Source organism: Heteronotia binoei, chromosome 16 (genome assembly GCF_032191835.1).
Source record: "Heteronotia binoei isolate CCM8104 ecotype False Entrance Well chromosome 16, APGP_CSIRO_Hbin_v1, whole genome shotgun sequence".
Lineage (NCBI taxonomy): Eukaryota > Metazoa > Chordata > Lepidosauria > Squamata > Gekkonidae > Heteronotia > Heteronotia binoei.
The window spans coordinates 59,055,152-59,079,399 of record NC_083238.1 but is presented as its reverse complement, the minus strand read 5'-3'; the positions used below and the strand labels follow the sequence as shown (position 1 = coordinate 59,079,399).

Here is a 24,248-nt window from a genome sequence, read left to right as displayed (position 1 = left end):
AGCTGCTCTGAGTGAAGGGCAGGGTACAAATTCAAGTCTTCTCTTCTCAAAGGTGCCACTGGACTCAGACTTTGTTTTCTGATGCAAACTGTTGTCTGGAATAAAGAATGGTCTACCTAGTTATTTTCTTCAGAAGTCACTGTTCACACCTTCTTAAAACAAATGTCAGGTTGACCAGTTCTGTGACATGCTACATTCTTGGTATTCAATGTGGGCTGCTGCTGAGAACTTCCGCTTTGCCACTCTTAATATTGCTGACAATAAATGTGTTGGCCCTTTGTCTTTTTATTGGGCTGAATCTTATAGCCACAGTCATCCGGAAGGGTGTCCTTCGGGGCGTGTGTGAATGGAGGCAGCCCAGTGCCGTACGGTGGAGCTTTTCCCTTTTTATGTCCTTTGCGTGCAAAGACAACTCCCAGTAAAAACACCAAGGCTCTCTTTATCACCTCCTGCACTTAACCACAAAGAATTTCGATGTGGAGCTGTGATCTGGTGACATTTTTGTACATCTGGGTTCGTGGTTGCGTTAAGTGTCCCGGTGTTGACTGTTGCAAACTCAGTTTAAGCTCTCCACGCAAATCACAGAAGGAGAGCAATGGGGTTGCCAGCCTCCAGGTGGTGGCTGGAGATCTCTGGTGACAGCGATTGGTTCGCCTGGAGAAAATGTTCACTTGGGAAAAGAAGGGCTTTAGTATCAATACAAAAGTCAGAGAGGCCACATAGTCAATGGTAGCTCTCCAGATGTTTTTTGCCTATAGCTCCCATCTGCCCCAGTCAGCATGGCCAATGGCTGGGGCTGATGGGAGTTGTAGGCAAAAACATCTGGAGATCTACCGTTGGCTACCCCTGCTGTACAGGAATGCTCTGGTACATAGAGGCTGCCGCACACCCTGTATCTTCTGAAAGGGCCCAGAGCTCCTTCCATGGACCACCCCCCCCCCAACATACTTGCATGAGCGTCTGAAATAAAATTGGCTGCTTCTCTGGTGGTCCTGGTAGTGGGTTAATCCTTATTGGGAATGTAGCTGCTCCTCTTCCTATATAGCAGGGGTGGTCAACGGTAGCTCTCCAGAAGTTTTTTGCCTACAACTCCCATCAGCCCCAGTCAGCATGGCCAGTGGCCGGTTTGGTGTAGTGGTTAACTGTGTGGACTCTTATCTGGGAGAACCGGGTTTGATTCCCCACTCCTCCACTTGCACCTGCTGGAATGGCCTTGGGTCAGCCATAGCTCTGGCAGAGGTTGTCCTTGAAAGGGCAGCTGCTGTGAGAGCCCTCTCCAGCCCCACCCACCTCACAGGGTGTCTGTTGTGGGGGAGGAAGGGAAAGGAGATTGTGAGCCGCTCTGAGACTCTTCGGAGTGGAGGGCGGGATATAAATCCAATATCTTCTTCTTCTTCTTATCTGGAGAGCTACCGTTGGCCACCCCTGCAATATAGGGCTGGTTTGAACTTGATCTGGGAGGGGAGGGGCTTATCCCCTGGTTTCCCAGTCTTTCTGGCCCTGCCCTTGAAGCAGGACGTCAGCTTGAACTCCGCTGAGCTCGAAGAAGCTGAGGGAACCAGACAGGGAAGGGTACCTGGGCACCCAAGCCTCTCTGGTATCCCGTTCTTTGCTGTGGCGGCCGGCTGCATGGTTCCTTTGATGCTGAGACCGCAGTCTGGCTCCTCAGTGGTCTTGGAGCTTCACTGTCTCTTTAGGCTTGCCAGCTCAGGGTAGCTACATACCTGGCGGTTTTGGGGGTGGAGCCTAAGGAGCGGGGTTGAGGAGGGAAGGGAGTAGTGAGCTTTCGTCTGCACTCCTCCTCCTTCCACCGTTCCACAGGGCTTAATGTGGTGCCTTCCACGAAGACAGATTCAGGCGGGCAGCCATGTTGGTCTGAAGCAACGGAAAAAAAGTTTTGAGTCTAGGGGCACCTTGAAAACCAGGCAAATTTAATTCTGGGTGTAAGCTTTTGCGTGCATGCACGTTTCTTCAAATCCTTCTCCCTGCTTCATTGTATCTGTAGAAGCCATGCATGCATGCAAAAGCTTACACCCAGAATTAAACTTGCCTGGTCTTAATGGTGCCCCTGGACACAAACTGTAATCTGTATCGTAATTAGCTACGTGCAGAACACTGCAGCACGGCTGTTAATGGGCCTCCTTCAACGGGGGCACATTCAACCAGTGCTGAAAGAGCTGCACTGGCCGCTTATTGTGTTCCGAGTTCGCTTCAAGATGCTGATATTGACCTTTAAAGCCCTATATGGCTGAGGGCCTGCTTATCTACGGGACCGCCTTTCTCCATATGTTCCCCAGAGAGCACTGTGTGCAGGAACACAAAACCTACTATCTATCCCCGGACCAAGGGAGGCCCGATTATGCTGTACACGGGCTAGGGCAGGGGTGTTAAAACTCATTTGTTTTGAGGGTTGGCTCTGACATAAATTAGACCTTTTGGGGCTGTGCCATGTGTGTATATCTGTTTAAGATTAGGTAGGAAAGAGTTAAACTTTATAAAGGATACAGATAAACACAATTATAAATAAATATATATATATATATATTTATAAACATAAACGTAAAACATGCTTAAAATGTCAGCACTTGTTAGTCTTAAAGGTCCTTTCTTTGTATTTCGCCCATGGCATCCAGGGAACTGGGCAAAGAAAGTTCTGGCTCTTTCCTTCCCCAGGGAACTAGGGGGAGGAAGGAGTCTCAGCCAATAGAGAAAATAGAGGTTATGCTCAGTACCTCTTCTGCAATTGAACAAGCCTTGCAAAGCAAGCAGTTATGCCGAAGGAAGCAAGAGAGAAGGAGAAGGAAGCAGATGACAGCCGGTTGCTCGGGGGTCTGATAGGAGCCCTCCAGGGGCCTGATTCGGCCCCCGGATTACATGTTTGACACCCTTGGGCTTGGGCCTTCCCTGTGGTGGTACCAGCAATATGGAACGCCCTCCCAGAGGCCATAAGGGCCCTATAGGATCTCTCCCAATTCTGCAGGGCCTGTAAAACCGAATTATTTTGACAGGCCTTTGACACCTAAATGGGAGAGGACTGCCACTCTACACTGCTGAGTGTTATCACTAATAAGGAATTACAATCTCTGTAGGATCGATGTCAGAAAGAAAGTTATGATCCCACCTACTGAAGTTGTGAACAGCACCATGAAATGTATTTTATGTATTTGTTGTTTCATTGTTTTAAGCTGTATTCTTGAATTGTTTTAAACTGACTATTAGCCGCCCTGAGTCTGCTTGCGGAGAGGGCAGGATAGGAAATTAATAATAATAATAATACGTAAGGTATAGAGGGGGCATTCCAAAATATATTGTTGCCCAGAAATACTCTGTGGGAACATTACGCCTGGCTCTCCATCTTTATAGCCAGACCAAAGAGAATGAGCAGTGGTATAATCACACTGAATACCTATGTGCAGGAACTGTAAGTTAACTGTAAATTTCTAATGCACTGTAATATTAAAGACCGGCCCCATGGTGCAGAGTGCTAAGCTGCAGTATTGCAGCAAGCGCTGCTCACAACCTGAGTTCGATCCCAGTGGAAGCTGGGTTCAGGTAGCTGGCTCAAGGATGACTCAGCCTTCCATCCTTCCAAGATCAGTAAAAGAAGTCCCTAACTTAGTGGGGAAAAAGTGTAGATGACCGGGGAAGGCAATGGCAAACCACCCTGTAAAAAGTCTGCCATGAAAATGTCGTGATGTGACGTCACCCCAGAGTCAGAAATGACCAGTGCTTGCACAGGGGGCTACCTTTACTTTTATAATATTATATATTTTGTTTAATCTTTTTTTAAAAATGTACTTGAGACCTCAGCTTTGTGGGTATCCAAAAGCAGTAGTAAATCAGCCAGACAGGTGGCCTTGATTTTGTTGCATTGTGTGGGATCCAGCTTGCCTGAGGCTGAGCTTGATCCTGGAATTAAAGAGATCTTTCCTTTGGCAAAGGGCATGTGGTCCCCCATCTCCTGCAGACACAAGCAGCTGCAGTTGGAAAAAGCAACTGCAGGAACAGTCTATCTCTGTGTGTAAGTGCTTGGGTATGTGTGTGGGAATCCTTGGATGCGACGGAAGAAAGCAAACGTTGCAGCAATAGATTGTACCAGTGTCACAGCTGTGGTTGTGGCACCATCTTCATTTTGTTTCCAAAAGTATGTGTTAAAATATAACAAGTATGTCTGCTTCAGGGAAGGTATGTAACTGGAGAGCCAAAATCAAAACGTATTCCAGAAAGCACAAGGGCTGCATTTTGATCGTTCCCTGAAAAGTTGTGGTAGACGAATAGTTCGTAACAGTTGAAAGACCTTGTTTTAAGGTGCAGAGGTGGAAGAGGGCTCAGGGCAAAACGTCTTGAGACATTTGTAGAGAACGAGATGAGCCGTTCCAAGAAAGCTTTGCCTTCTGGGGAATATCTCAATGTGGCACAGAATGAACTGTTGGCTAGAGCATTGCTTATTATCGTAGTTGGTTTCAGAGATTGTGGTCAACTTCGGAAAGAAAATATCCATTTCCTTTACAGCATCAGTAACATGCTGTGCTGAGATATCATTTTCCATTAAACATTATTTCTTTGTTTTCTGATTATCTCTTGGAGTTCTGGAAATACTACTTGACACAGAAAATAATACTTTACACAGAGTAGTAAATCAGCTGGATTAAAATGTGATTAAATTGCTGCCAGAGGATGTTGAGATAGCCACAAGAACAAACAGCTTTCAAAGGGGATGAAGAAGGGTGCATGCGCACAAGCGTTGATAGCCAGAATCAAACATTGTTATTTTTAATTTAAACAATTTATTAGGATTATAAGATAGCAGAAAAAGGAGAGGTTAAAGAAAGGTTAAAACGCTTGGGGCTCTTTAGCTTGGAGAAACATCGACTGCGAGGTGACATGATCGAGGCTGACAAGATTATGCATGGGATGGAGAAAGTAGAGAAAGAAGTCGTTTTCTCCCTTTCTCGCAATACAAGTACTCGTGGGCATTCAATGAAATTGCTGAGCAGTTGGGTTAGAACGGATAAAAGGACGTACTTCTTCACCCAAAGGGTGATTAACATGTGGAATTCACTGCCACAGGAGGTGGTAGCAGCTACAAGCATAGCCAGCTTCAAGAGGGGGTTAGATAAAAATATGGAGCAGAGGTCCATCAGTGGCTATTAGCTACAGTGTGTATATGTGTGTGTGTATATATATATATATATACATAATTTTTTTTTGCCACTGTGTGACACAGAGTGTTGGACTGGATGGGCCATTGGCCTGATCCAACATGGCTTTTCTTATGTTCTTATGTTCTTATGAGAGGGGGGGAGGGGAAAAACTATACGTACAAATTATAAACAAAACTTTACATATTTCTCCATTTGTTAACTTATAAACCTTTCCATTTTCTTGATTCTAAAAAACCAAACCCTGAATCCCTGTTCAGTTCATCTTATATCAAATACAGCAACATTATTTGTATCAAGCCATAAATACAGAGGTGACCATATCTCTTTTCAGATTTTTTTCCCCCTGTTCTCGGTCAATGTCCGTAAGAACATCTATCTCTGCTATCTCCAGGAATTTCACAATTAATTCTGCTTTTGTTGGTACATCCGTTTTCTTCCAAACTTTCGCATATAGAATTCTGGGTGCGGTTACTAAAAGTATATACACATGATTCAAACCATTATCAAGCTAAGAGATATTGGTCAATGGTGCATGAAATTATGCAGAAAATATCCAATGCTGTAATCCCATTTAACCCTAAATTCTTTCTGTTGAATGTCTGATGTAATCAAACATTGGTTTTAAAGGTGCCACTGGACTCAAGATGTTATTCTGTTTACTTCCCCGTCAGGATTAACCTCTGAAACTAGTTTTGAAAGTTAATATGCTTAAAATCTTTTTCTTTCATGTTTCAGTGCGGCTGGAGGAGAGATTTTTAACTTATGTCTCCCTGACTTAGAAGAAACCATTGATGAAACCGATATTATTAGGCTTGTGCAACAAATCCTGGAAGGCGTGAATCACCTGCACCAGAACAATATTGTGCATCTTGATTTAAAGGTAATATTGTGTGTGAAAGTTGTCTGAACTTGTGTGTGAACGATGTCTGGACTCGTATACATTAAAAGGAAGGGTTTGACACAGTTGATGGAAATCTTGGTGTAGGTGAAACTAGTACCATCATTTTTGTGACACTTGTAATAGTTCTATTTACATATGTAAGATCAAATTGGATTTCATTCTGTATCCAGTTATGTCAGTGAACGAAGCACTTTGATCAGACTATAACTTGATAAGGGAACCATAATCCCGGACTTGCATATTTACCATCTACCCCCCTCCCCATACCTGTCACTTAAGGACATAAGAGAAGCCGTGTTGGATCAGGCCATCACTCTGTGTCTCACAGTAGTCAAAACCCATGGGCCATCAGGAGGTCCACCCGTGGGGCCAGAACTCCAGAAGCCTCCCCCCACCCCCAGCATCAAGCATACAGAGCATCACTGCCCCAGACAGAGAATTCCATCTAGACCAGGGGTGGCCAACGGTAGCTCTCCAGATGTTTTTTTGCCTACAACTCCCATCAGCTCCAGCCAGCATGGCCAATGGCTGGGGCTGATGGGAGTTGTAGGCAAAAAAACATCTGGAGAGCTACCGTTGGCCACCCCTGATCTGGACCTTGTGACTAAGAGCCACTGATGGACCTCTCCTTCAGATGTTTATCCTGTCCCCTCTTGAGGCTCTCTGTGCTTGTAGCTGCCGCCACTTCCTGCAGCAGTGAATTCCACGTATTAATCACACTTTGGGTGAAGAAGGACTTCCTTTTCTCTGTTCTAAACCAGCGGCTCATAAATTTCATTGAATGCCCACGAGTTCTTCTCTCATTTTTATGCTTAGGGTCTCTTCCCGACATGACTCTCATTTTACAAATAGGATGAAAGATCTTTCATTCTGTCTTTTTCTTTCTATACTTCCTTTATGCCCCACTTTTCTCTTTAGTGGGGACTGAAAGCAGCGTACATCGTTCTTCTCTCCATTTTATCCTCACAACAACCCTGTGAGGTAGGTTGGGTGGAGTGGGCAAGGGTCACCCAGTGAGCTTCCATGGCAGAGTGGATTTGAAGCCGGGTTTCCCAGATCCTAGTTGGACACTCTAATCCAGAGGTGGCCAAACTGGCTCAGGAGCCACATGTGGCTCTTTCACACGTACTGTGTGGCTCTCAAAGCTCTCATCACTAGCCGGCTTAAAGAAGGCATTTCTCTCTTACAAAATCATTTTGCCAAGCCAGCTGGCGGCTTGGAGAATGCATTTAAAGTTAAAATTGCTTTCTACCTTCCATGTACTTGAGTTGGGTCAAGGGTCTGAGTCACAACCTTAAGTGTTGTCAGTGACCTGAAGCTGTGCGATGTGGTGTTAACTAGCTGAAGTCGTACCAACTGCTGAACTGTGGCCTCTGGCTGTATTATTGTTGGAGTTAGGACCCTCTATTTATGTATTATGTTTATGAGATATTTTAAATTTGTTGTGTTTAATTGGATATGTTTTATTTATTGTTATTGCAATGTTTTAATGTTGTAAGCCGCCCTGAGCCTGCCTTGCGGGATAGGGCAGGGTATAAATAGCAAATTAAATTAAAAATTAAACATCTGACACTCATTCCTTGCGACTCTCAAACACCCAACGTTTCTTCTGTGTGGCTCTTATATTAAGCAAGTTTGGCCACTTCTGCTCTAACCACTGCTCTAACCATACCACATACAACAAAAGACCCACATTGGCTCGCTACACCACCTACTACGAAAGACTATAGGGTGAATTGCGGTCCAGCTTCCAGCCTCCCAGGATGGGTACAAAAAGTTAAGTCTAGCATATGTCCTTTTTCTTGAGGTGGCCCCATCATAGTTTCCCTGGCCAAGGAGACCATGGAATGAGCTGGCCCAAACAAGGAATTCTTGGTATGAATGTTGAAGTCACTGATGGTTTGATTATGCGTGGCTTTTTATAATATACTTCAGTACATTGCTAGTTATTTACGAGTTGAAGACTCCATAAAGAATCCTGCAGAGCAACTGGCTGGAACATCTCTCCCACCACCCAGCCACAGCAAGATAATCCAAGACTGAGCCTGGGGCTAGATTAGCCTCTTCCTGCTCACCTGATCTGGAACTTCTGAAGTCTAGCACTAATGCCCTCTGGTGCAGCAGGGAACTGTACCTGCTAGACCTGAGCCTGAATGATATAGAACGGAAGGGAGTACCTCTTTAAGCTTCTGTCATATGGAGTACCTCTTTAAGCTTCTCTTATTATGGAGCAGAAGTCCATCAGTGGCTATGAACCACAGCGTATTGTTGGAACTCTCTGCCTGTGGCAAGTGATGCTCTGTATTCTTGGGGTTTGGGAGGAGCAACAGTGGGAGGACTTCTAGTGTCCTGGCCCCATTGATGGACCTTCTGATGGCACCTGTTGGGGTTTTTTGGCCACTGTGTGACACAGAGTGTTGGACTGGATGGGCCATTGGCCTGTTCCAAGATGGCTTCTCTTATGTTCTTAATTTCACGTCTACAATTCCTAATTTAATCCCAGCTCCATGGCGCTGCAAGTTCTGGAGCACTTTGTCCATTTACATCTTAAAGAATTCAGGCATCGTAAATTGGTGTAGTAATGTATGGCTGTGAGAGCTGGGCCATAAGGAAGGCCAAACGCAGAAGAATAGATGCTTTTGAGATGTGGTGCCGGAGAAGAATCTTGAGAGTCCCTTGGACTGCAAGAAGATCAAATCAGTCATTCCTAAGGGAAATCAACCCTGATTGTTTCCTGGAAGGTCAGATGCTGAAGCTCAAATACTTTGGCCACCCAATGAGAAGGGAGCACTCCCTGGAGAAGATCCTGATGCTAGGAAAGACAGAAGGCAAAAGAAGAAGGGGACGGCAAAAGATGAGATGGCTGGACAGCATTACTGATGTAACAAACACGAATTTGAGCAGACTTCAGGGGATGGTGGAAGACAGGAGGGCCTGGCGTGACTTGGTCCATGGAGTCACAGTCGTACTCGACTGTGCGACTGAACAACAATCATTGGTGTTTGGTTAGGATAGAATTCCACAGTCTGTTTCTTTCGATCCTAATTAATTTATTCAGCAGAGTGGGATTATGATTAGTAGATCGTTAAAAAGAACTGAATTCTGAGAAATACCTTGATATTTACATGCAAATTACTTTGTTATTAAAGAACAAGTTCACTGATCATCTACAGCGGTAGTGATGCTGCTGTTTGAATCAGATTTTGCTGGTGTAAGCGGTCTACACATATCTCTGAAGAATAACCGTAGTTTATATCACTCGTAGAGGGTTCTGGCGGGGTATAAATCTCATAGAAGACGAATATATTGGATTTATATCTCGCCCTATACTCTGAATCTCGGAGTCTCAGAGTGATCACAATCTCCTTGCTCCCCAACAACAGACACCCCATAGGGTGAGTGGGGCTGAGAGAGCTCTCTCAGAAGCTGCCCTTTCAAGGACAACTCCTGCGAGAGCTATGGCTGACCCAAGGCCATTCCAGCAGCTGCAAGTGGAGGAGTGGGGAATCAAATCCAGTTCTGCCAGATAAGAGTCCGGACACTTCACCACTACACCAAATTGACTAGAGGGATATGGCAGGGTATAAATCTTGCGGGATAGGATGTGGTATAAATCGAAATTAAATTAAATGTTACTGTGTCCTAATCTAGGTGACTATACCATTTTTGTTTCTTCCTTATAGCCTCAGAATATTTTGTTGAGTAGTATACGTCCGCTTGGCGATATAAAAATAGTTGATTTTGGCATTTCTCGGAAGATTGGCAATTGCGCTGAACTCTGCGAAATCATTGGAACCCCCGAATATCAAGGTATGTCTCTGTCTGTACCCTTCTCTTTGTATTTTCAAATGTGGGTCCTTTATTCCTGGTACAGCAGCAGTTAGGCTGCCTCAGGGGAGAAATCCCTTTGTTACTTTGTGTAAAAGGCTCGTTACCTTGTATACCCAAGGCTAACCCAATCTTAAGAGCCCCGTGGCTCAGAGTGGTAAAGCTGCAGTACTGCAGCCCTAAGCTCTGCTCACGACATGAGTTCAATACCAGCAGAAGCTGGGTTCAGTAGCTGGTCCAAGGTTGACTCAGCCTTCCATCCTTCTGAGGTCAGTCAAAGGAGTCCCCAGCTTGCTGGGGGGAAAGTGTAGGTGACTGGGGAAGGCAATGGCATACCACCCTGTAAAAAGCCTGCCGTGAAAACATTGTGAAAGCAACGTCACCCAAGAGTCAGGAACGACTGGTGCTTGCACAAGGAAGTACCTTTACCTTTAACCTAATATTGCCTGATCTCAGAAGCTAAGTAGGGTCAGCCCTGGTTAGCATTTACCTGACCTAGATAGCCCAGGCTAGGCTGATCTCGGAAGCTAAGCAGAGCTGGCCCTGGCTAGCATTTGGATGCAAGACCTCTGAGGAATACCCAGGTTGTGATGTGGAGCCAGGCAATGGCAAACCACCTCTGAACGTCTCTTGCCTTGGGAATCCCACGGGGTCACCCTAAGTCAGCTGTGACTTGACAGTTTTCAGCACTGGCCAGGAAACAGGGATCCCCTCATTTAGAACTGAACTACTTTAAAGTGCTTAAACATATACTGGCTTCCAGAATGTAAACCCACAAAGTTTTATTCAAGGCCTGAGCTCATTATTGGCTCTTAAGGTAGACTGCAGATTGGTATGTCTGTATGTCTGTTACATTAAACGAACATTACCCGTCCGTTGGTATGCACCAAGTAGTTAGCAAAACAGAACAAAGCGACGGCATCAGGAGGACACACTACTCGCCCTGACAGCATTCCGATGAGAGAAGACAGAGGATTGATCTTTCTCTCTTGCCGCCTCAGTCTGCTACTGTCTTGTGGCTACAGGAGGGATGATGCAGGGGGCTGGCTTTGAGCCTTCTGTCTGCCGAGAGGTGCTCTTGCTAATGCACCCTGCCTTTCTCACAAGCCGATGATGAGCTCAGACCTTGAATAAAACTTGGTTGACTTCAAAGGTGCCGCCGAGCTCTAACTTTGTTCTGCTGCCTCAGACCAACGCGGCTGCCCGCCTGGATCTAGCGACATTCAGGAGCTAGTGGTTATTAGCACTCGAGCTCCTCGTTCAGAAAGGAGCATTCCCAGTCATGAAAGCAGAGCCTGTGCGCATCCAGTGTATGTGTACCCTGGTGCTGTGCTCATCAGGCGGCCGTGTCTCATGGGCAGAGAGGTGGGACCAGAACACCCATGCCCCACTCCCCCTTTATTCACCTTGATTTTAGTGCATGGAATGTCTGCAGAGGTCTGCCAGCAGATGTGCGGAGGAGCAGCTCAACGGGCCGTTCATGTGTATAGACTGAATGCACAAAGCTGCATTATACTAAATGAGACCATCTATCCACTTATTTATTTATTTATTTATTTATTTTTGTGACTTTATAGTCCGCCTTTTCCCAAGATGGGCTCAGGGCGGTTTACAACACAATGTCAGTGCTGTCTACTCTGACTGGTTTTCCAGGGACTTAGGCAGAACTCTTTCCCATCACCTTCTGCCTGATCCTTTTAACTGCAAATGCCGGGGATTGAACCTGGGACCTTCTGGTTGCCAAGCAGAGCCTCTTCTACTGAGCCACGGCCTCCCTCAGTGGGCTCAACTATACCTAACCCTGAGAGTTCATGAACAGAGCTCCAGACATGGTTCTTTCTTATTATATGCGTGGGGCTCCACTTCTGTCCCAGACTGTAACGGTGGTGGGGTATGCCTTGCTCCTTCCCCCAATGTTTCCTGATCTGAATGGGCTCCAAGCGATACTACCTCTAAGCTGTAGAGTCTTGTGAGCAGAAATTCTACTTTGCGAGTAACTGGTGTCAAAGTGTTAGCTAGTGCATAAGAGACCGGACCATTTTTCCTGGGCTAAGACAAAAATGTGTAAGCCAGAGGCTAAAAAACTGTGAGCTAGCTCACGCTGACTCAGCTGAGAGGGAACACTGGCCCCAAGGGAACTGCTGTGTGCCTGGTTGGGGCAAATGTACAAGTGCCTGCCTCAGTGGCCCAGGGAGTGGTTGCAACTGCAGAAATGGCATGTGGGGGTTCATGCCCCTCCCCTTGTGCCGCTATCCTGACCTCAACTGAGCCTCCACACATGGGGGCTTTAAAGAGGTGGTGGGAAGGAACCCTGGAAAATCTGTTCAGGGGACGCCAATCCATCATACGTATTTGAGCCCTGTGATCTGCCATGGCAGAACAGTTCGCTCCTGTGCTGTTTTTAAATGTTGATTAGGAAGTTTCCCATTGTGAGTCCTATACCCTTATAAACTGGTATCAATGGTCCGTTAAAATAACTGCCTGATGTACGGAACGACGTTTGAGTTCAGTGGTACCTTGAAGACCAACAAAGTTTTATTCTGGGTATAAGCTTCAGATACATGTATCTGAAGAGGCGTGCACACATAAAAGCTGATTACCAGGATTTAAACTTTGTTGATCTTGAAGGTGCCGCTGGACTCAAACTTTGCTCTGTTGCTTCAGGCCAACGTGGCTGCTGCCCACCTGAATCTGTTGTCCGGAGATGGCCTGTGTTGTATTGACAACTATATTTCTCTTGCCATAAATAGTGCTTTCTCTGTAACCCTTGCTACGCGCCCCGCTTTGCTTTCTCCTGTCTCAGGCCTTGCTTATCTGTGAAACTGTTACTCAAGCCGCTTCCACCGGCCCAAGGCCAGACGTTAAAATAGAAAGTGATTAGACACCTGCATTCCCAGGACTGTGGCTGGGAGGGGGCGAGCCCAAGGGATTTCTCGCCTTTGCATTCCTGCGTTAAAATTGAAATTATGGTTGCAATAGATATAAAAGGAGGAACCGGGATTATGACGCCAGTCTTAGCAAAACAGTGGCCCCGTGGCGCAGAATGGTAAAGCAGCAGTACTGTGGTCTGAACTTTCTGCTCACGACCTGAGTTCGATTCCGGCAGAAGCTGGATTCAGGTAGCAGGCCCAAGGTTGACTCAGCCTTCCATCCTTCCGAGGTCAGTGAAATGAGTACCCAGCTTGCTGGGGGGAAAGTGTAAAAGACTGGGGAAGGCAATGGCAAACCACCCCATAAAAAAGTTTGCCGTGAAAACGTTGTGAAAGCAACATCACCCCAGAGTCAGAAACGACTGGTGCTTGCACAGGGGACCTTTCCTTTCCTTAGCAAAACTGTGTTTTGCCTCTACGATGTCTATGGAATAAACCTGCTTAATTGAATGGACTGTGTGATTCCTTGAACTTCTGGGGGGACCTGACATCTCAGGTTTATATTTAGGCAAGTTTGCTCATCAATCATGTGAGAAAATACTTTAATTCTGTACTTAATTCTCTCCTTCCTTCCCTCCCCCAGCACCAGAAATCTTAAGTTATGAACCTATTACTACAGCGACTGATCTATGGTAAGCTAACGTCTTCTATACAAATGGAAAGAGTTTGGCCATAATTCTATACAAATTGAAAGAATTTAGACTAAAGGGTAACATTTAACACTCCCTCATTCACTTACTTTCTGCGGCCAAGGTGGAAATACTGTTACCATGCTGAGCAAGAGAGATGTACATTCTCTCAGTTGAGGTAGAGGGAAAGAGTGTGCGTGTGCAGGGGATTAATAGAAGATCTAGGGAGACGAATGATTCCTCTTGTCTTTCTCTTGATGGATAGGGGTTTAGGGCAGCAGTCTACTGATCTCGGGTATTGCTAGGTCAGTTGTGTGTTCAGGTACCTTCATCCTGAGTTATCTTTGTGTTACTTAGAACTGGATGAGACTTCCAAGACAGTTTGGGCCCCTGTGGGCAGCATCAGGCAGTAACTGGAAGGGGAAGAAGGCATAGTGGTTGTAGATCTTTGCTTCTGCTGTTACCACAAAGACTCCTTCACCCCTGGAAGAGTACCTTTGGATTCAACCAATCATGTCTATCTTGTCTGATCTATAATGTGTGCTCCTTGAGTTGAGGGCTCTATGCTTTTGGGGAGGAATTTGTCATAGGGCACTTGGAACAACAAGACCCCCTAACAGTGCTTGCTCAGCTCGTCTGAGTCTGCAACAACTGGAATTTAATGTTCTAGATGACTTCCATATGACAAAGCACCGCCCATACAAATACATAGCAAGATGCATTCTGGATTTGACTAGTTCCTCTGGTCTGTTGGGGTTAAAACCTTTGCCACAGCTGGCGCTGAGTTCAGAGGGCAAAAACCACGGCCATTCCATGTTTCTCTTGGTAACGGACTTCAGATCAGCAACATTTTATAAAGAGTGCTTAATACTCAGCTATTGAGCCTGGATTGCTAACAGTGTTTTGACATAAACTGAAGGCACTAATTTTACAAGTATCTTTTTTTAATAAAATCTTGTGTCAGCAAGCTTTTATTTAATCACATTCCAGCATTTGTCAGAAATGGGATGCCGTCTCTGCCATATAAACTTCCATTTTCAGAGCCTCGTGCTTAACCTTTGTGCCTGATTTTCTTAACTAAATAGACTGCTAATCTGTCAATCTGTTCAATGTTGGTAGAGTCTGAACCAGCTAATGTGGGCATCAGGAGGACTCAATGAGTATAGGTGGCCAGATCAGTTTTAATTTCACATGCCTGTCCCAGACTTTATACCTTTGTTTGTGAGGCTTTGTTTGTACAGTCCAGCGGCCTGTACCTGCCTGGTACTTGCAGTCTGACCTCTCCCAGTAATTGTCGCTTGTGATTCGTGCCTACCCAGCCTTTAAGTGACACAAGTATCTACCTCTTGAGGAGTGCCTGTGAACTTCGAACGTTTGCATTAGTGTCAGATCCCCATACCTTTGATTCCACGCAGAAATGTTTTCCCTCACCTGGGTATTTCTATCCTTCTGACTTTGGGTTCTGCTTCTGACCAAGACCTGACTTTCTTTCCTTCCCCTCCCTGAGATGTAGAACTGGCTTTGAGCTCCTCAGATGCTAGGAGGGCCCTGCCATTTTTGCCTGGATAGGACTGCCCCCTTTCGACAACTCGCAGGCTTTTTCCTATGTCACTCGGGCTTGAAGAAGAGATGATGAACCCGTGAAGGTTCAGTTGCTGAATCTTGCAGACTGCCGAATTGTCCGCTTCTGTGGACAGTTTGAGCTCACCCTGTCAGGGCGGTTGTATCCTCTTTGTCGGAGAAACCCCTCTTCCTGAGCTCTGCAGAGCAGCAACACGTGGGCAGTGTGCTCAGCGCCAGTCCAAGTGGACTCATTCTGCAGTTGAGCATAGTGTTCATTCAACTCTTTCCCCCTGAAGTACCTCCTTGTATGTCAGCTTGGTAGTTTGTGCCTGTTGATGTGATGTTCATCGCTCCCGAAGAAGTAAAGACAGTTGCATTCCAGAGCCAGTTTGGTGTAGTGGTTAAGTGCACGGACTCTTACCTGGGAGAACCAGGTTTGATTCCCCACTCCTCCACTTGCAGCTGCTGGAATGGCCTTGGGTCAGCCATAACTATCGCAGAGTTGTCCTTGAAAGCGCAGCTTCTGTCAGAGCTCTCTCAGCCCCACCCACCTCACAGGCAGTGTTCCCCCTAAGCTGAGTTAGCGTGAGCCTCCAGCTCACATATTTTTGTCTTAGCTCAGGAAGGATGACTCCGGAGCACAATAATTTATGCAGTAGCTCACAACTTTAATACCAGTAGCTCAAAAAGGAGATTTTTTACTCACAAGACTGCAGCTTAGAGGGAACATTGCTCACAGGGTGTCTGTTATGGGGGCGGGGAGGTAAAGGAGATTGCGACCACTCTGAGATCAGAGTATAGGGCGGGATATAAATCCAGTATCATCATCACCTTCAAGCAATGATCTGTGCATTCCCATGACACTTCCCCTTCCCTATAACAGGTGCTTTTGACTTGCATTTTGGGAGGAGTCGAGTGGGAATGCTCCTTTGACAGGTGTGGTCAAAAGCTGCACTTTCAGGGAGGGGATTCTCATGTCTAAATGCCAGCTCTAGAAGTTTCTGAGCTGGTGCTGAGCGTGGTTCCCATCGAGAGCGAATGTGCAGATGACCACTTGGGAAGACTGCAGTTATGGGCAAGACTTTTTTCTTTTGTAGCAGGGGCTCCTTTGCATATTAGGCCACGCCCCCCTGATGTAGCCAATCCTCCAAGAGCTTATAGGGCTCTTCGTACAGGCTTACTGTAAGCTCCAGGAGGATTGGCTACATCAGGGGTGTGTGGCCTAATATGCAAAGGAGTTCCTGCTACAAAAAAGCCCTGGTTATGGGTAAGTCAGGTGTTTATGCTTTTGGAGGAAAACATCTTTAAGCGCATCACGTAAGCAATCTGACTGTCTGAAAACTCTTGGCGTACATGAAATGACTTCCTACTAGATCCATATCAAGACCAGTAAAAAACCCACACATTCCTTTTTACTGTGTAATATGGGCAAATGTTTTTATCTTTAATACAAGAGGAGAGAAAACCCACATTTTTTTTTCTTGTTTCAGGAACGTAGGCGTAATCGCATACATGCTGCTCACGCACGAGTCACCTTTTGTGGGAGCGGACATCCAAGAAACGTACCTCAATATTTCTCAAGTGAATGTGGATTATTCCGAAGACACTTTTGCCTCCGTTTCCCTGCTGGCCAAAGACTTCGTTCAGAAGCTGCTAGTGAAAAATCCCGAGTGAGTAGGTGGCCTTCATGGAAGGCTTGAATGAAGCCTTTGTGTGTTGCCGTCATGTAAATGCACAGAATATTAAGCAGGAGGCTTAAACTGTATGGAAAAAAACTATTTTTGTTTGCCTCTGGATCACTAGCTGCGTTTTGATGTTGTTTTGAATTGCCACAATTCTCTTGAGATTTTGTGAGCGCTGCATCGGATGAACTGCTTGGTAACCCATGCAACCAGATCCTGTCAAGTCATAAAAATACCCCCTTCTCCTAAATGCATGAGGACTCTCCAAAATTTGTTGGAGTGTGCGTTACAGCATACCTGGACATTGGAAAACTCTATTATCACTCTATAGTGTGTGTCATGCAAATGAGGAGACCGAGGTCTCTTGTTGCTGCTACACCATTTATTTTTCTTCCTGTCTTCCGTATCATTCCCCCCCCCCCAATGACCACCACCCCATTTCTTTTTATCCCCTTCTTCCCCGCACCTGTCCGCTCACGCAGCTGTCCTCCCTAACCCTGCGGCTCCTGGCCTCTTAAAGGGGCCACCACTCTCCAGTCCCTGTCACACAGTGTCTAGGTGTTATCTCTTTGAATGAGATGCCTCTCTTTGTCTTAACCTGGGAACTGGCCTCTGACTGCCTTCCCTCTCTTTGTCCTCTCACACATCTACATGGCTTTCCATGGAGATGCATGTCTCTGCCAGTCTCTCCTGTAGAGATGATGCCCTCATACTCCCACACACAGGATGCCAGACAAGCTTAGCCATGCCATCTGAGATGAGGAAAGTAGTTTTTAGATTAGGCTTTTTTCTCTTCTTTTTACTGCTTGTGAACTGGATCTACTTGAATAAATGTAAGTTTTTATCTTTTGCGAGTTTTGGGAGTTTCGTTTACTGCAGTCGGGATCACGCTTCTGCAAAAAGGGAAGACTGCGATACAAACTGCACAGCTCTGCTATACTAACCAAATATCCCCAAAAAAGTCATGGGGAAGAGGATTTCTCCCTTATACATCCCACCCTAACTTTCTTTGGGTTTTTGCCTGCTACTTTCCATCCAAACAACATCCTTTTCTTTGCGACAAAGTCTTGTGTGTTCTATTTTCAATCTTTATTTTCATCTGCTCATCACATGGAAAGAACTAACATGCATGTGACAAGATAGCATTGGTTGCAGCAAGATCTTTCTTTTGAGAGCTCAGTATATTTGTAATTTTGCTCGTTGAGAACAGAGAAGGTTTGATATGCTGCTTTGGCTTCCATTATAACATTTATGTTGAAGCAGTAAAAAAAAAAATGAGGCTTTATAAGAAAGCACTGCTTGTTTCTGTTATTCAAAAGAAGCGGGGGAAAGGAATTTCCTCACTATTGCAATGCCCCTGTATAGATCTGTGGTGTGGTCTCATTTGGAATACTTTTTACATTTCTGGTCACTCTGTTTCAGAAGGGACACTGCAGAGCTGGGGAAAGTCCAGAGGAGGGTTGGGGCGGTGGTGGTTTGAACAGCTCTGCAGTGCGATTGGGAGAGTCTAGCAAAGCAAGCTCTGCCTCTCCCCCTTCCTCCCTGAGGGAGGAGCCTCAGCCAATGGAGAAAATAGAGGCTTTACTCTGTAGCTCCTGTACAATTGAGCAAGCTTGGCAATGTAAGCTGCAATGCAGAAGGGAGAGGGAGAAGGAAGCAGACGACAGCCAGTTGCTCAGGGGGCTGATAGGAGCCCTCCGGGGGCCTGATTTGGCCCCTGGGCCACATGTCTGACCCCCCTGCCGTAGACATTTGGGTACTGGAGGCTGGGGAGGACAGGGACCTTTACTGGGTCAAATGCCCTAGAGTCCCGCCTCCAAAGCATCCCTTTTCTCCAGGGGAACTGATCTCTGTAGCCAGGAGCTGAGCTGTAATTCCCAGGAGATCCCCAGGCTCCACCTGGAGGCTGGCAGCCCTACATTCAACGCAAAGTATCAGCAGTCCCATAACATGCGCATAGCCACACGTCTCAAAAGGAGACTGCACTCCAGTCAACAACCAGATTTGGTTAAGACTCCCCCCAGAATATCTTACGTTCCGCAGTTTCTTTTCCTTTGGAGCCTATTGCGTTCCTCTTCCCTTGCCAGAAGTCAGGGGTGGGCTGTGTCTGCGTGGTAAGGCAGCAGTTTGTTCTCGTGTCTATAATTTTACTTTCTTCCTCTCCCACCCCTTACCAGAAAGAGATGGCAGGAGGAAAGACTGTGGGGTCGCCAGGGGTATGTGAACTGAGCCAAGCCTGGCTAAGGCTCCCCCTCCTGGTCCCCTGGGGAAAGAAGGAAAGAGCCGGAGCTTCCTGTGCCCAGTTCCCTGGCTCCTGTGGGAGAAATCTAAAAAAAGCACTTCTAAGACCAACAAGTGCTACTGTTTTAAGCTTGTTTTATTTCAGGGGTGGCCGAACTGTGGCTTGGGAGCTGCATGTGGCTCTTTCATACATATTGTGTGGCTCTTGAAGCTCCCCACTTCCTGGCTTGGAGAAGGCATCTTTCTCTTTAAATTACTTTTCCAAGCCAAGCCAGTTGGCAGCTTTTAAAGGGGAATGCATTGAAAGTTGCTTTCTTTCTGCCTCCCCATCTATTTTCCTGCCTGCCTGCCTTTCTTCCTTCCCTCCTTCCTTTTTGTGGCTCTCAAACATCTGACGTTTATTCTATGTGGCTCTTATGTTAAGCAAGTTTGGCCACCCCTGCTTTATTTTAAGGTTGCTTTTTTTTTTTTTTTTGCAGATCTTTAATTACGTTTGTCTGTGTCCTTTATAAAGTTTGTATTTCTGCTACCTAATCTTAAATAGGAACACACATGGCCCGGCCCGACAAGGTCTCATTTATGTTAGATCCGGCCCTCATAACAAATGAGTTGGACACCCCTGCTCTAGGAGTTTCCCCGTGTGGATCAGGCAACCCTCCCCCTCACGGTGACCAGGGAGGACCCGGAAACCTTAGATCAGTGCCTCAGCTGTGACTTCAAAGTTAGGCAGCATTTTAAATGTGTGCCTCTTGAATTCTTTTGTTTTAAAGGGAGCGACTCACGGCGGAGGCCTCTCTCTCTCACTCGTGGCTCCAGCAAGGAAACTTCCTACTGTACAGCCCCGAAGAAGCCCCCAACTCTCCGACGCCCGACCCGATGAGCAAGTGCACCGAGGAGAGGAACAACAACAGGCCGCCAGGCAGTGCGTCGTGCAGCGGGCGAAAAGAGAAGGAGGACCTCCCGGAAGACAGCAGCACGCTCTCCAAACGATTCCGCTTTGACGATTCTTTGCATTACCCCCAGGAATTCACAACGGATTTTGTATGTTAACCCTTGCACTCCCGCCAAGCGGTTCGGACCGAATTTAGGGTTCTGGTCTCCTCCAGCGCGACAGGGCCACAGTCTGCCACGCCTGCGTCGTGTTTTGTACTGGAAATGCACTTTCCGTTGCTTGGTTGTGTTCACTTTTCTCCTGGGCTGCCATTGCTGGCAGTGGGTTTGGCTCTGGGAAGCCGGCGTCTTGGCGCCTGGAGCGGCTCGTCTGCGGAGTCCCAACAGGTAACAGTATATTTGCACTTCTTACGTTTTTGGTCCCCCAACGTGGCTTTTTTGGTGTGTTTCTAAATAAAGTTGGCAATCTGAGAAAAGTACTGTTTCGAATGTTAACAAAGAAAGCCTAGCTAAGGACATCGTGACCATGTTTTAAGCCAAAGAAATGTCCTAACAATGCATATACATATTGTACCTAAAGCTAAAAAGTTGGCAGAGGAAAAGCTCCTCCGTTGAAGAATACAGAGACTTATGACACACAGCTCCATTTTAAGCAGAATCACGCGTTTCTGAGCCCGCTGACTTTAATGGGCTTTGCAGAGCACAGACCGGTTTAGGATGGCGCTGTCGTATTACCACTGTGTTCTAATGAAGTACTCTGATCCTGTATTTCCGCTCACTGGTGCTCGAGTGACTTGGACGGGTGTCTCGAACTCTAGCCGAGTCCTCTGTGTATTTAAATCAGTAGGGAGCTCCCTGCGGTTCCGTGGGACTGACTCCCGGCAAAGTGCACTTAGCAGGGCAGCCTTAGACCACTTCCGCAAGGGAAGGGCTATACCAGTTCCTGCATCCAAATGCAAACGTCGAGTGCACGTGACTTGATGCGTTTGCTTTCTGTCCTGCGTCTGTAACATTCACACTCCACCCGGATGGCGTGCTGAAAGGCTCCCCCAGTTTGAAAGCTGTTGCCTGACGAGCTGGCTGGGTATGTACTGTGAGCCTTAAGGAGGGTTGCCAAAGGTATCAGATTTCTTGTCTCCAGACAGCTGACCATAAAACTACCCATAGTTCATCTTTGCGGCTTCTGTGCAGGTCCACATGAGACTGCGCACGTGCAAGGCCAGCCACGGAGATGGAAACTCTCCCAAGATTTCTAGCGCATTCCAAGGTGCACGGAGCACTCTCCTCTCCCACTGGAGCCTGCAGCTTGTGTTGGAGGTGGTGGCTCCTCTGTTACGTCCTTGTCTAAAGAAAGAGGACTGTCCATCTGCCTCGCTGACTGAGAAAGTATGCAAGGTGCTGATACCTCTTCAGAGATTGCCTCTCGGAAATGACCTTTGCCCAGGGCTCTTTTTCTAGCAGGAGCTCCTCTGCATATTAGGCCTCGGCCCCCCTGATGTAGCCAATCCTCCACGAGCTTACAGGGCTCTTAGTACAGGGCCTACTGTAAGCTCCAAGAGGATTGGCTACATCAGGGGTGTGTGGTCTAATATGAAGTGAAGCTTCTTCTAGCCCTGGTTTTGCCAGAGATGCTTGACACCTGGAGGGGTCCGCAGATCTGTGTTCGGATTGGACCTTGGTCTTAGCGAGTCCTCTGATGGGGGCCTTGGGACCGAGGCTGGTGTGTGCAGATTTGAAGGTGTCAGATCCAACGATGGAATTCAGGGCGTTGAAACCGCTAACTGGCTACATGCCCTTTTTTTCGGCTGCGTCGAGTGATTTGGGGGCTGATTCTCAGGAGCCCAGAGGACTGCCTTTAATCTAGAAGCCTTCCCGTGTCAGCCTTCGGGCATAAATTGGGGCCGTGGGCCTCGTCCTTGTGGCCCTCGCCTGGCCCAGTGAGGTACAGTTGGCGTACATCTCCCTGAGCCATTTCTGGTCTCGCATTCAGAGCATTTTTTGAACAGAGCCGTGATTGTATTTTTTCATCGACCGAGAAGGAACAAATTCCCCTGAGGAGAATCAAAGGTTGGAAAGGACTAAGGTCAGTTCTGCCCCCACAATGGCACAGGAAGGACTGAGAAGGGAGCCGCTCCCCTTCTCCGTAGTCGCAGGTCGGGCAGGAAGACACCAGCTCGCAACGTGGGAAGGAGGCACTTCGCATGTCTTGGAAAGCGCTAGCAATCTTTGCAGTCTCCATCCCTGCGGCTGGCTTGTGCATGCGCGGTCCCGTGCAAGCCCGCACTGAACAGTTGCAAGTAAGCGCAAGACTGTTTTCTCTTGCCGAGTGAGCCTGTTCACCTTTACGGAGAAAGACGGTTGTGGTTTCTGTGGCTCTGTCTTCAGCTGCACAAGGGAGGTGAGTAGAAAGATGTAGAAGAGCCCAAATGAATGTTACAATATAGCGAAAGGCCAGCCTTGAAATGTGCTGCAGCCATGCTTGGCGGAGGGTATGCCATCTGCTCACCCCCCCGCTTCCATGAGCCAGAGGTGTGGCCGTGTCAGTCTTCTGCAGCCCAAATATGCAGCCGTCTCTCAGGCACCTGGCTTATTCCAGCACAAGCGTCCACGGACTGGAACTTCTTCATTAGATGCGTGCAGGGGGTTATCACAGGCGCATAAATGTGCGATCGTAAAAAATATAATCAAGAGCAAGGTGAAAGGGCCGTGGAATGTACTGCTATAAATATGAAACCTAATCGAAGGAAAGCACAACGCCTGTCCCAAATCAAAACAGTTGGCCCTTCCTCTAGTTTTCTTAAGCTAGTTAACACCTGTAATGGGTGAGGAATCTCGGGTGTTATGAAGATACAAGAGGTGATAACGGAGTCCTTGTGCAGTTCTTGGAGGGCGATAAGGATTGCGCCAAGTTTTTGTTGTTGTTGTTGGACTCTTAAGTCAGCAGTTCCACCCGGGAGTGACTTTTAGGTCAGTGTCAAGAGCTTCCTTCCCGCCTCAAATGCTGAACGGGGCCTGGGACTTTGCAATCGCTAGGCGTGAGCTTTCCTAGCACAAGCTGGGTCAGTGGCTGCTTTTGAGAAAATTCTCCGTGCTTTTCTTGATTCTGTTTGCATTACAGGTCCTTTGAGGATGATCGTTACAATCGACTTTTTTTGTAGCAGGAACTCCTTTGCATATTAGGCCACATACCCCTGATGTAGCCAATCCTTCTGGAGCTTACAGTAGACCCTGTACTAAGAGCCCCGTAAGCTCTTGGAGGATTGGCTACAGCAGGGGTGTGTGGCCTAATATGCAAAGGAGTCCCTGCTACAAAAAAAGCCCTGGTTTACAATATTGTTTCTTAACTTCCTAGCAAAGAACTACACGGATCTGACAAAAGGGCTCTAGTCTGTGAAAGCTGGTGCTGGAATAAAGTGGTGTTAGTCCTGAAGGGGCCACGACTCCTGCTTATTTGTATAGAAACCATGATGTTAAGGGAGCAGGTGCAAAGATGTACAAGCCCACAACCAGAAATTCACTGCAGGGAATCAGTAGGGATGGTCATATTTTCTTCTGTCGGTCAAAATAAGGGAAACGAGGCCCATAAATTAGAACATCCTAATCTGATTTTGAAAAAGGTTTAGTTTTATACAGTTTAATGAGATGATCATATTGTATAAACACATTAACCTGGAGAAAAATGTTTAAAATAATGCAGTCGCTATACCAGCACTTTATTGCACAGAATATGGTAGAAGGCATTTGTATCCATCAAGGTATTTTTAAAAAAAAATGTTTACATTTCTTATTCCTTGCTACTTGAGTCTTAAAACTTTGGTAAATTTTGGAAAAGTTAAAACTGTGCCTTTTGTCAATGCAACTTTTCAGAGTTTGTGAACAATTGTATATGTATATAAAATTCAGGACGTAACTTGAATCTGACAGTTCTAAAGTTTAAAAGGGTTTGAATACCTATAATTTTGTAAGGTTTTTATTGTTTATGCCATGTTTGTATATAATTTTATTGCAATTATAATTGTTACCTTACTTTCCCTGGGTTGTATTTAATATTAAATAGAATTGGAAATGGTTTATATCCCTTCATAGATTGGTCTTATAGTTTTAGGTCATCAGACTTCCCAGTTGCGGGATCCTTTTTTTTTTTTTTTTTTTTACCCTAAGATGATAGCATAGAGCTCACTGAGCTACACACATGTGACAGGAAGGGGTCAGTCACATGACTGGGGGGACTTACGATCTAATCAGTGTCAAGACCAGGGCATCAGACTAAAAGACCAGGGGGAGCAGAAGTCAGCAAACACACTCAAAATACTGACATTACCCTCTTGTAGCTTGACATTGCCATCTTGGGGAGGGGCTGTGGTTCAGTGCTAAAGCATCTGCTTGTCATGCAGAAGGTCTCAAGTTCAATCCCTGGC

General features: G+C 46.4%; 1 protein-coding gene across 1 annotated transcript in view; it reads left to right on the top strand.

Annotated features, from left to right (window-relative positions):
• STK17B (serine/threonine kinase 17b) overlaps positions 1–20,306 on the top strand; it is a 50,182-nt gene extending 29,876 nt beyond the window's left edge. Inside the window, exons 4-8 of the mRNA XM_060257008.1 lie at positions 5,901–6,045; positions 9,750–9,876; positions 13,408–13,456; positions 16,507–16,686; positions 19,710–20,306. Coding sequence (XP_060112991.1) covers positions 5,901–6,045; positions 9,750–9,876; positions 13,408–13,456; positions 16,507–16,686; positions 19,710–19,989 — 781 coding nt within the window. The 3' untranslated portion in view covers positions 19,990–20,306. The remainder of the gene's footprint in view (positions 1–5,900; positions 6,046–9,749; positions 9,877–13,407; positions 13,457–16,506; positions 16,687–19,709) is intronic.
• Positions 20,307–24,248: the final 3,942 nt, after the last annotated feature.